This window comes from Nerophis ophidion, linkage group LG24 (assembly GCF_033978795.1).
Source record: "Nerophis ophidion isolate RoL-2023_Sa linkage group LG24, RoL_Noph_v1.0, whole genome shotgun sequence".
Lineage (NCBI taxonomy): Eukaryota > Metazoa > Chordata > Actinopteri > Syngnathiformes > Syngnathidae > Nerophis > Nerophis ophidion.
In genome coordinates this window covers 35,080,729-35,093,955 of record NC_084634.1, presented here as the reverse complement: position 1 = coordinate 35,093,955, position 13,227 = coordinate 35,080,729, and the positions used below count along the sequence as shown (strand labels likewise).

Genomic DNA, 13,227 nt, shown 5'->3' with positions numbered 1-13,227 from the left:
TTTGAAACCAAGAGCTACTTTTTGGGTAATGATTCATGCGAAGGGCTACCAGTTTGATACACACTTAAATAAATTGCCAGAAATAGCCAGTTTGCTAAATTTACCTTTAATAAATAAATCTATTTATATAAAAAAAATGGGTATTTCTGTCTGTCATTCTGTCGTACATTTTTTTTCCTTTTACGGAAGGTTTTTTGTAGAGAATAAATGATGAAAAAACCCTTAATTGAACAATTTCAAAGATGAGAAAACACGGAAAATAAAGAAAAATACATTTTGAAACATAGTTTATCTTCAATTTCGACTCTTTAAAATTCAAAATTCAAAATGAAGAGAAAAACTAACTAATTCGAATCTTTTTGAAAAAATAAAAAAAAACTATTTATGCAACATCATTAGTAATTTTTCCTGATTAAGATTAATTTCAGAATTTTGATGACATGTTTTAAATAGGCTCGCGATGAGGTGGCGACTTGTCCAGGGTGTACCCGGCCTTCCTCCCGATTGTAGCTGAGATAGGCGCCAGCGGCCTCCGCGACTCCAAAAGGGAATAAGATAAATAAATGGATGGATGGATGTTTTAAATAGGTTAAAATCCAAGCTGCATTTTTAACAAAAACAAATCATTATTTCTTCTAGATTTTCCAGAACGAAAATTTCAAAATAAATTCAAAAGACTTTGAAATGAGATTTAATTTTGATTCTACAGATTTTCTAGATTTGCCAGAATATTTTTGGGGAATTTTAATCACAATAAGTTTGAAGAAATATTTCACAAATATTCTTCGGCAAAAAAACAGAAGTTAAAATGAAGAATTAAATTAAAATGTATTTATTATTCTTTACAATAAAAAAAGATATACTTGAACATTGATTTAAATCGTCAGGAAAGAAGAGGAAGGAATTTAAAAAGTAAAAAGGTATATGTGTTTAAAAATCCTAAAATCATTTTTAAGGTTGTATTTTTTCTCTGAAATTCTGAAAGTTATAAGAAGCAAAGTAAAAAAAAAAATGAATTTATTTAAACAAGTGAAGACCAAGTCTTTAAAATATTTTGTTGGATTTTCAAATTCTATTTGAGTTTTGTCACTCTTAAAATTAAAAATGTTGAGCAAAGCGAGACCAGCTTGCTAGAAAATAAATACAATTTTAAAAAATAGAAGCAGCTCACTGGTAAGTGCGGCAAATTTTTTTTTTTTTTTTTTTTAGTCATGAAAAAGGGAGGTTTTTTGTCGTTGGTGGACTAATAGTAAGTGTATATTGTGTTTTTTATGTTGATTTAATAAAAATAAAAAATAAAAATAATATTTTATTTTATTTATTTATTTATTTTTTTTAAATAAAAATGAATCAAAAATTATTTTGCGGCCCGGTGGTTGGGGACCACTGCTTTAAATGATACTGGTGTTATTTATACATGTACAGTGCAACAACTAGTGGACAGACATTAATAAGAATGGCCATTCAAAACAAAACAAAAAAAACCAGAAAGGAATCTCAAAAAATAATGTTGGTTTAGTTCAGGTAAATCATAAAAAGTAATATCAAAAGTTCTTCAAGTTTATCGGAGCCATATGAGACTGATCGCAGTCCATATGTGCATTCGCAGTTCGTGTTGGCGTTGTGGATGTTGCAGTTTGTAGTGAAAGTTCAGTTTATGGTCAGGTTGTGCTGTAGCATAACAAATGCAAAAGGCCTTAAAACGCCACAATACTCAGTCACCATATTTAAGTACCCAAAATGAAGACTTGACATAAATATAAACTCAATTGGATCAAAAACATTGGAGGAAACGGGATTAAAACCCGATGCTAAACGCCCATAGAAAATACATGGGTACGGCTAGTAGCTATTATCAGCAAACAAATTCACTTACCAACATCGACACACTCTTTCGTCGCGACTCGGCCCTGATGGTCGCCACCTATTAGATGTAAAATGTTGGACGGTTGTTTTTACGATATGCAGGCAAACGACAACTTTAAAACATACCGGCTTCAGATGTCCCCATGCAGGCCTAGCCGAGTCGTGCAAGGATGATCTCTGGGATCACTAGCGCCCTCTACCGCCAGGAGGCCGGAGAACAGGTGCCTCGCATAGTCCGTCTTCGGAGCCGTTTTATGATTGCCCAGCACAAGAAATACATTACACACATACACTTGTTGACAAAATATACAGTACATTGTATACCTCAGCTAACTAAAATATGGAAATGTATAATATCATTCATACAGCGATACGGTCTCACTGTATCATACAGCAATACGATCTCATCTAAAACTGGTGAAGTTAAATGGAAAATAACTTTATAGTATAATCACTGGATACATATAACAATTGAATTATTATTATCTTTTTTTATATATGTATATACGTAGATGTGTATATATATATATATCTCTCGGGCTTCACGGTGGAAGAGGGGTTAGTACGTCTGCCTCGCAATACGAAGGTCCTGAGTAGTCTGGGGTTCAATCCCGGGCTTGGGATCTTTCTGTGTGGTGTTTGCATGTTCTCCCCGTGACTGCGTGGGTTCCCTCCGGCTTCCTCCCACTTCCAAAGACATGCACCTGGGGATCGGTTGATTGGCAACACTAAATTGGCCCTAGTGTGTGAAGGTTTTCTGTCTATCCGTTTTGGCCCTGCGATGAGGTGGCGTCTTGTCCAGGGCGTACACCGCCTTCCGCCCGATTGTAGCTGAGATAGGCACCAGCGCCCCCGCGGCCCCAAAGGGAATAAGCGGTAGGAAATGGATGGATGGATGGATATATGTATATACTGTACCTGTATATATGTGTATATATACATATATATGTCGTTATTTATACTTTCTTACTTTATTTTCAATTTTAAAATAAAAACCAATTATCAAAATGAAATTACAGGATGTTATTTATGACTGGTGCACTGACATTATGTGGTGTATTTTATTATTTGTTTTATATATACAAATATACAAAGAATTGCTATCCCGACCTCTAGTGGACACATTTAGAACAGCAGTTTCTTTCATTCAAAAATGTTGGCTCTTTTTCATACTGAAAAAGTAAGGAAAATTCTGTTTATACATCAAGTAATTATTAATAAAATACTCACCAAGTACTTCATTCTAACATAATTCTGAAGTTCTGTCTTCGCATGGATATTATACTCAGTTTTGATTATCTGACCACCATTGAGCGCCAAGGACCGTTGAATAAAATCGACACCGACAGAAGTTGCTTGTTTTGAAACTGTATTCAGATTTATGTAGCCTTTTTTAAACCAATAAATAATCTCATCACTTCTTGTCCAAAGATTGTGAGATATTTACAATATAAATTAAATAATAAGAGAAAAACATTCAGCACAGTTTAGATCACGACAAAAACATTTTGCATGTGAAACTGGATCCCGAATAACGTACTTATGTTACTTGAGGTAACAACATGGGGCATGTTTTGTATCCTCGGATGTAAACATTGTTGTTTTAAGTGATATATACACAAACAATATTTTGGGCTGTATGTCGGACAGTTTTACGATCAGAAGCTGTTTTCCCGAAACTACTCTTGTTCGGATCTAAAGACAAAAAAAGACAAGGACCCCCGTTGACATTGTACACTTTTGAAATGCTTTCCCGGGTGTTGTCAAACATTATTCCTGCTTCTCTCGGGTGAAAGGGCAATGGAGCGACACATTCTCCTACGGCCAATGGAAATCCAAGACAGATTAACAACGAAGCCAATTGCGCGTGAGACATTTGAGCCGTAAACATCGGCTTAATGTTTAACCAGACTCGGAACCTTGGTCGCCTCTGCAGGAAGAAGGGAATTCAGTTCACCGCCGTTAAAATAACACTCTTCTCCCGGTGTAGAGGAGGACAAAAAATGTCGACCTTTACCTCTTGGCTTTCTTCGGACAAGAACATGCTCCAGTGCCTAGAACAATCCCTCGTTTTAAAGACCTATCAGGATCAGATATTGTCAGCTCCCGTTGGTTATAATCACGGAGGTGGCTTTGTGTCCCTGCATCTGCTCCGCCTGCATCCTCATGTGTGCCGCCACGTCGTACTGGACTCCTCCGCAAGCAAGTCCGGTGTAACTCCTGAGGCTCTCCGGGTCATACAGGTGTTCCAGTGAGTACCCAGTCAATGCGTACGCCGCTTGCCTGTCTAGAGGCTGCCTCTCCTGGGACGGATAGAGCAGAGGGCTCCCTTGCGATTGCGACGGATGTGGGGACAAATCGGTCTGCATGTAGTCTTTACTGAGGGGGAGACCGGACTTGGGGATGCCGTCAGAGCTTGGGCTGCTGAGGCGAGACAAAGAGCCAGGACTGGTTGTGTTTTCATCGTTTTCGTGAGGCCCGGGCGGTTTGATCCGATGGTGGAGGCGTTCGGACGGGAGGTCGATGCTCGGGGCTCCTGGACCCCGGCAGACCACGCTGCTGGGCATGCTGATTTGCGAGTGATGAGGCAGGGAGGAGGAGAAACACGGACTGTGAGTCTTAGTGAGGCTTGAAACGTCCAGTGGGGGCTTGTGCTGCTGCAGGCGACTCTCTTCCTCTTTGATCATCTGTTGTGTGGCACGGATAAGGGTCTCCATCTTACTGGGCTCTCGAGGACTACCTTGGAAGTGGTCCTGGTGGTAGCGCTCGCCGGAATCACTGGTGGAGCCTCCGCCGTCCGGGGAACTCATGACACTGTCTTCATCCCAGTGGCCTCGTCCTGTTTAAACAAGAACGACATGAGTACATATTGTAGTGATAGATTACATAGCATGTGTGTACACATGGAATCATACAATGTTTGGCAGACCTTATGTGGTTTCAGGCTATGCATTGTGAAATTACTTGGCTTTCAATTTGAGGCCGTTTCTGAACAGATGGTAGCAATCGACACATTGGCAAGAGACGGCATAAACAACTTAGCATGTCCCATAATAACATTTGGAAAACAGCTACCAGGGCCAGCGAGGCCAGAGCTATTTTCAGAGACAGATGGTTGCGGCCTCAACCCTCACACCTCACCGTGAAAGGCTCCGTGGTAGGACGTGATTTCGAAGCCCTCGCTGTTCTCCGCAGATGGCTTCGGTAAGGACAGCACCGAGCGGGTGGCGTCCCACCACATCTCTCTCCCCGACTGGGGGGCTCCCAAGAAGTAGCGCCCCCCTTGGCATCGAGCCCGATCGCAGGCGGTCGCGTGAGGACGATTCTGGGCATGAGCGAGATCCTCCTCCAATAGACCCAGGCCGTAGCACAGAGAGCCCGATTCCGGATACAGTCTGTAGGCGCACGATGCCTCGGCGGCCTCGCCCGGGTCCAACAACTGCGGCGAGGCCGACTCCGTCAGCGGGCTCCCTCCCCATTGGCTGTCCTGGTCTGACTCAGAACGCTCTGGGTTGAATGCAGAGAACTGCTGCAGAGACGCAAGGAAATAGTGATTGGAAACTCTCTGGCTTCGTTCCCTTGTCTCAGTTCTAAGAAATAGACTGTTTATTACCTGTGGGTAGGGCGACACTCTTACTTTGGCCTTTGCTTGGGTCAGACGTGACTTTGTGCTCTTCCTGTCTTCGTTTGGACTGTCGATGTAGGGAAAAGCAGGCTTGGTGGGGCTCATTTGGTCCAGGGACAGCTGCATTCCTTTGTATTCTGTGTCCCTTCAATGCAAAACCATAGAAATGATATTAGACAAACGCTAATATTTATCCTAATATGAGAAGGATTGACCCTCTGAAAGGATTTGATAGCATAGGACTTAGCCTTTAGTCCATTGTCTGCAACTGAATCTTCTTTAGGATTCTAAAATGATTGTACTTGAGCAAAACAAGAACCTCTATGAAGCAACATATACTTTTTAATGATCTTGTAGCAATAATGTCTCTATATCTGGTTTATGTGCATCGAACGGGGCAACAATTGACTTCCTTAAAGGCTGAAATCTGTTGTCACATCAGGTAATCCCTGTCCAAAGCCTACAGTGGACCTTTACATCACGTCCCAAAAAACCTGTACCATTGCATCTGTGATTGGTCGGCATTCTCTAGTTAGTCATTTTCTGGTTTTCCTTGGCCCGTTCTCTGCCTCGACTCGTTCAGGGGTCGCACAGACCACCTTCGCAAACATATTCTCTTTCGGTTTCGGGGCAATATGTCTAATGAAAATGAAAGTTGTTTCGAAATGATTGGTATCAGCTCCAACAGCAATGTGGATGTCGCTTCAGTCGCAACTCTTTACTACAACCACCACTTTAGCCAGCTCAGTGGCCTTCTGGTTGGCGTTTCCGCCCCTGAAATCGGTAGGTCGGGAGTTCAAAGACAAAGTCATACCAAAGACTATACAAGCAGGACCCATTACCTCATTGCTTGGCACTGCGCATCAAGGGTTGGAATTGGGGGTTTAATCACCAAAATGATCCTCCCAGGTGGTGGAACAAGGGAATGGGGTCAAATGCAGAGAGTAATTTTACCATAGCCAGCGTGTGTGTGACTATCAGAGGTACTTTAACTTTAACTTTTAACTACACGGAGAGCTAATAGGTTGTCAACGAGTTCTTACAAATTCTTACAAAACTAGCGTTTTGAAAGAATTGCAATTTGCTTGTCATCCCCCATGGAAGAGCTATAAACAAACCGAGACGCCGTCTGACGGGACACAAGCTACAAAACCGTATTTCAACCTGAACTTGGTAACCAACTTTTGAGGGAAGAGGACACTTCAAACAGTCATTTTCGAAAGCCAACGTATCCAGCTTGACAAAAATAAATAAATAAGTAGGCTTCACCGCAGTTCTTAAAATGCAGCCTAGGGCCCTTCCGACGATTCGTCAGTCAAGCTACAGTTGTGGGTGCTGTCGTTTGTACAAAACCATGTTTCTGAACCGCACTTTTTTGCTCAACGCAGCCTTTCGGGGACACAACTCATCAGGATATCAGCTGGCTCTTAAAAAGTCTAAAATCCCATAAATTAAATTGAAGGCCTTAATATGTCAATTAAACATGTGTAAAAAAAATAATTCAATGGCAAATCCTGAAAATGGATGTTCTAAACCAGGGGTGTCAAACTCAAATACAGAGTGGGACAAAATTTTAAACGGAACAAAGCCACGGGCCAAGGTTGAACAAATGAACCTTTTAATAGGGACCCAAACAAGTTTTGCAATAAATATTGAACAAGCAAGGCTTATATAACTTTAGTGACATGCAAAATCCAGTTTCAAATAATAATAATAATAACAATTAAAAAAACATCAATGGCATATCAAACAAAATTTAAATAAACATTTTATGCCTTTTTTTCTATTTGCAATCTTCAGAGATAAATATCAAATTTTTTCTACAGGCTAATAATAAATCTGAAAATAAAATAACAATAATGAATGAACCAAACATTCAAGCCTTGAAGTAGCAAGAGAAAATGCATGAATAAAACGTTAATTATTGGTCAGTTTGCTTGAAGTTTCCCGGGAGAGTTAGTGCTGCAAGGGGTTCCGGGTATTTATTCTGTTGTGTTACGGAGCGGATGTTCACCCGAAATGTGTTTGTCATTCTTGTTTGGTTTGGGTTCACAGTGTGGCGCATATTTGTAACAGTGCTAAAGTTGTTTATACGGCCACCCTCAGTGTGACCTGTATGGCTGTTGACCAAGTATGCCTTGCATTCACTTGTGTGTGTGTGTGTGTGTGTGTAAAAGCCACAAATATTATGTGACACGCTGTTAGTATGGAGGAAAAGCGGACGTGACGACAGGTTGTAGAGAACGCTAAAGGCAGTGCCTTTAATGCACGCCCCCAATATAGTTGTCCGGGTGGAAATCGGTGGAAATTCGGGAGAATGGTTGCCCCGGGAGATTTTCGGGAGGGGCACTGAACTTCGGGAGTCTACCGGGAAAATTAGGAGGGTTAGCAAGTATGAGTATTAGCGGTGAATGCGGTGTGTTAAAAATTAAATTACACGGCGGGCCAGACTTGGCCCGCGGGCCAGAGTTTGACAGCCATGTTCTAAACAAATATTAGTTTGCAATACAGCTGTGTTTTGTTTTAGTTTGTTTTGTTTCCCAATGTTGAAGAGCAATTAAGTCTGGGCCTCTGATTTTCTTTTAGGTCTTTGAACACTTTCCGTTAGTGTGGACGTCAAATGCTTCCAAATTCCATGTATTATATTTTTTCATTATATAAGGTCTCAAATTAGATATTTTGAAACCTACATACACTATGCTCATTAGCGTTAAAGCTACAGACACACAAGATGGCCTCTTCCCTGTAGTATGCACCAGATTCCAGCATCAAGCTAGATTTGGGACACACCTCCAATATTGAAATGTTGAAAAATCATATAAAATTGGGCTTTTAAGGAATTACTGACCTAAATATGAGGGTTACTATTATCAATACCACAGAAGCCAAAACCAGTGAAGTTGGCACGTTGTGTAAATAGTAAATACAAATAGAATACAATGATTTGCAAATACTTGTCAACTTATATTCAATTGCATCCATCCATTGTCTACCGCTTATGCCCCTTGGGGTCGCGGGGGACGCTGGTGCAGCTACGATCGGGCAAAGAGAAGATATTTAGCCTTCACACTGAGAAACATCCATCCATCCATCCATTTTCTACCGCTTATTCCCTTTCGGGGTCGCGGGGGGTGCTGGCGCCTATCTCAGCTACAATCGGGCAGAAGGCGGGGTACACCCTGGACAAGTCGCCACCTGAGAAACATATTTATTTTAAATTTTTGGGCAAATAATCCTTAACTTCGAATTTAATGGCAGCAACACATCGGCAAAAAATGGGGGAATTTTTTACCACTGTGTTACATGGCCTTTCCTTTTAACAACACTCAGTAAACTGAGGAGACCAAGAAACTAGAATATAAAACATGTTTTCAGTTATTTCACCTTTTTTTGTTAAGTACATACAGTAACTCCACATGTGTTAATTCATAGTTTACAATGTAAATAGTCATGGAAATAAAGAAAACAGATTAAATGAAGAGAAAGTAAGGAAAACTACAACTATAATACACATTACCATCAAACGGCTTATGTATAGTACCTAGGAGTCTTGTTCACAAGTGGGGGAAAGAGTGGATCGTGAGATCGACAGGCGGATCGGTGCGGCGTCTTCAGTAATGCGGACGTTGTACCGATCCGTTGTGGTGAAGAAGGAGCTGAGCCGGAAGGCAAAGCTCTCAATTTACCGGTCGATCTACGTTCCCATCCTCACCTATGGTCATGAGCTTTGGGTCATGACCGAAAGGATAAGATCACGGGTACAAGCGGCCGAAATGAGTTTGGGGCTCTCCCTTAGAGATAGGGTGAGAAGCTCTGCCATCCGGGAGGAACTCAAAGTAAAGCCGCTGCTCCTTCACATCGAGAGGAGCCAGATGAGGTGGTTCGGGCATCTGGTCAGGATGCCACCCAAACGCCTCCCTAGGGAGGTGTTTAGGGCACGTCCAACCGGTAGGAGGCCACGGGGAAGACCCGGGACACGTTGGGAAGACTATGTCTCCCGGCTGGCCTGGGAACGCCTCGGGATCCCCCGGGAAGAGCTAGACAAAGTGGCTGGGGAGAGGGAAGTCTGGGTTTCCCTGCTTAGGCTGTTGCCCCCGCGACCCGACCTCTGATAAGCGGAAGATGATGGATGGATAGATGGGCTTATGTATAAGTATGGAATAAGTACAATATTTACAGTATAAATACTTTTCGGCTTAATGGCAAAGACTACTCCCCGACAAGGCAATGTCTTCCAATATGATGGAATTGCAAATGCATGAAAAGTTTGCTCTATAATACTTGCAAATGACAATCAGAAGTGTAAGAAATTATAAAACTGATTTCATTATCAAACAATTTTCATTTATTAACATATGTACACAAAAGTACCGGTAAATCGGCAATGCTGAGTAACGGTATCGAATACCCGTACCAGGATTTCGTAGTATATCGGTTCAAATGTGAAAGGTACTCAATCCTTAGTTGTGATATGATATTAGCGCAATAGCGTTGATAATCGACAACAAAAGTGTGCCAGAAAAAGTGCAAATGAAGCACAACTTCTGACACCAACTGACATTGCGATTAGCTCCACCCTTTATAGAGCTGGGATTGGTACATTCTACACAAAACCCAAAACCAGTGAAGTTGGCACGTTGTGTAAATAAAAACTAAATAAAATGATTTGCTAATCCTTTTTCAACCCATATTCAATTGCATGCACTCCAAACACAATATATTTGATGTTCCCACTGAGAAACTATTTTGTTTTTGCAAATAATCATTAAATTACAATTTAATGGCAGCAACACATTTTTACCACTGTGTTACATGGCCTTTCCTTTTAACAACACTCAGTAAACGTTTACCATGAATTGACTTACGTGGACCCCGACTTGTTAAGTTGAATAACTTATTCGGGTGTTACCATTTCTTGGAATATGTACTGAACTGTGCAATCTACTAATAAAAGTTTCAATCGATCAATCAATTGAGAACTGCTGAGACCAATTTTTGAAGCTTTTCAGGTGGAATTATTTCCCATTCTTGCTTGATGTACAGCTTAAGTTGTTCAACAGTCTCCGTTGAACAACTTAACAACTTTTTCAGTCTTTTTTGCCACTAGTGCCAGCTTTTTTTAAAAACATGTTGCAGGCAACAAATTCCCAAATGAGCTAATAAGTAAGTAAGTAGTAAGTAATAAGTTGAAAAGGATTTGCAAAATCGATGCATTCTGTTTTTATTTACCATTTACTTCACTGGTTTTGGGGCTTGTAATAAAATACAATAGAATATAATGGACTTTATTGTCATTATATTTGCATATAACGAGATTAAGGACTCCGATTTAAGGTGCGGTTGTGGGAACAAATATGGGATAAAAAGGAATTACACAAGAAGTAATAAAGACAAAACTAAGAATTTAAATAAAAAGACTATTATCTAATAAAAATAATAATCAGACAAAACAATATACAAATTACTGTAAAATATACAGAACAATATGATACAACAGCGTTTTGTTCAGAGAGAGAACACACAGAAGATAATACAAATAATAACAGAAGAAATGAACAAATAAAAAAAATGGTTTGACAAAAACAGACTATCATTGAATCTCAGTAAAACTAAAATAATGCTATTTGGTAACAGTAGAAGAGAAAGTCAAACACAAATACAAATAGACGGAATAGAAATTGAAAGAGTAAATGAAACCAAACTTCTAGTTGTAATGATTGATGATGAATTGAACTGGAAATCTCATGTAAAAAATATACAACATAAAGTTGCAAGAAACACGTCAATAATGAATAAAGCTAAATATGTTCTGGACAAAAAAATCACTTTATATTCTCTACTGCTCACTAGTGTTACAATTTTTGAGTTACTGTGTAGAAATATGGGGAAATAATTACAAAAGTACACTTCATTCACTAACAATATTACACAAAAGATCAGTTATAATAATACATCATGTTGGATATAGAGAACATACAAACCCTTTATTTATTGAATCAAAGATACTGAAATTCCACGACATAGTGGAATTGCAAACAGCTAAAATTATACACAAAGCAAACTGCAACCTGCTTCCTCAGAATATACAACAATTCTTCTCAACAAAAGAGGAGAAATATAATCTTAGAGAAAAATGTAATTTAAAACATTTGTACACACGTACAACACTTAAGACCTTCAGTATATCAGTATGTGGAATTAAATTATGGAATGGATTAAGCAAAGTAATCAAACAATGTACTAATATTATCCACTTCAAGAAACTCTTCAAACTTAAAGTGTTTACAAAGTACAAAAAAGAAGAATCATGATAAACATTCTGAATTTAATCACCCTTAAGACCTTCAGTATATCAGTATGTGGAATTCAACTATGGAATGGATTAAGCAAAGCAAACAAACAATGTACTAATATGATCCACTTCAAGAAACTCTTCAAACTTAAAGTGTTTACGAAGTACAAAAAAGAATAATCATGATAAACATTCTGAATTTAATCACCCTTAAGACCTTCAGTATATCAGTATGTCGAATTAAACTATGGATTAAGCAAAGTAATCAAACAATGTACTAATATGATCCACTTCAAGAAACTCCTCAAACTTAAAGTGTTTACAAAGTACAAAAAAGAATAATCATGATAAACATTCTGAATTTATTCACACTTAAGACCTTCAGTATATCAGTATGTGGAATTAAACTATGGAATGGATTAAGCAAAGCAATCAAACAACGTACTAATATGATGCACTTCAAGAAACTCTTCAAACTTAAAGTGTTTACAAAGTACAAAAAAGAAGGATCATGATAAACATTCTGAATTTATTCACACTTAAGACCTTCAGTATATCAGTATGTGGAATTCAACTATGGAGTGGATTAAGCAAAGTAATCAAACAATGTACTAATATGATCCACTTCAAGAAACTCTTCAAACTTAAAGTGTTTACGAAGTACAAAAAAGAATAATCATGATAAACATTCTGAATTTATTCACACTTAAGACCTTCAGTATATCAGTATGTCGAATTAAACTATGGATTAAGCAAAGTAATCAAACAATGTACTAATATGATCCACTTCAAGAAACTCCTCAAACTTAAAGTGTTTACAAAGTACAAAAAAGAATAATCATGATAAACATTCTGAATTTATTCACACTTAAGACCTTCAGTATATCAGTATGTGGAATTAAACTATGGAATGGATTAAGCAAAGCAATCAAACAACGTACTAATATGATGCACTTCAAGAAACTCTTCAAACTTAAAGTGTTTACTAAGTACAAAAAAGAAGAATCATGATAAACATTCTGAATTTAATCACCCTTAAGACCTTCAGTATTCAAACTTAAAGTGTTTACAAAGTACAAAAAAGAATAATCATGATAAACATTCTGAATTTATTCACACTTAAGACCTTCAGTATATCAGTATGTGGAATTAAACTATGGAATGGATTAAGCAAAGCAATCAAACAATGTACTAATATGATGCACTTCAAGAAACTCTTCAAACTTAAAGTGTTTACTAAGTACAAAAAAGAAGAATCATGATAAACATTCTGAATTTAATCACCCTTAAGACCTTCAGTATATCAGTATGTAGAATTAAACTATGGAATGGATTAAGCAAAGCAATCAAACAATGTACTAATATGATCCACTTCAAGAAACTCTTCAAACTTAAAGTGTTTACAAAGTACAAAAAAGAAGGATCATGATAAACATTCTGAATT

The 13,227-nt window shown here is 38.6% G+C and overlaps 1 protein-coding gene across 2 annotated transcripts in view; it reads right to left on the bottom strand.

Moving 5' to 3' along the window:
- Positions 1–3,218: 3,218 nt before the first annotated feature.
- Positions 3,219–13,227, bottom strand: part of LOC133542160 (single-minded homolog 1-like) — an 84,193-nt gene continuing 74,184 nt past the window's right edge. For both annotated transcript variants that reach the window (XM_061886037.1, XM_061886036.1), the window contains exons 10-12: positions 5,480–5,636; positions 5,008–5,395; positions 3,219–4,705 (exon numbers count right to left, since the gene is read on the bottom strand). In XM_061886037.1, coding sequence (XP_061742021.1) covers positions 3,966–4,705; positions 5,008–5,395; positions 5,480–5,636 — 1,285 coding nt within the window. In that variant the 3' untranslated portion in view covers positions 3,219–3,965. The remainder of the gene's footprint in view (positions 4,706–5,007; positions 5,396–5,479; positions 5,637–13,227) is intronic.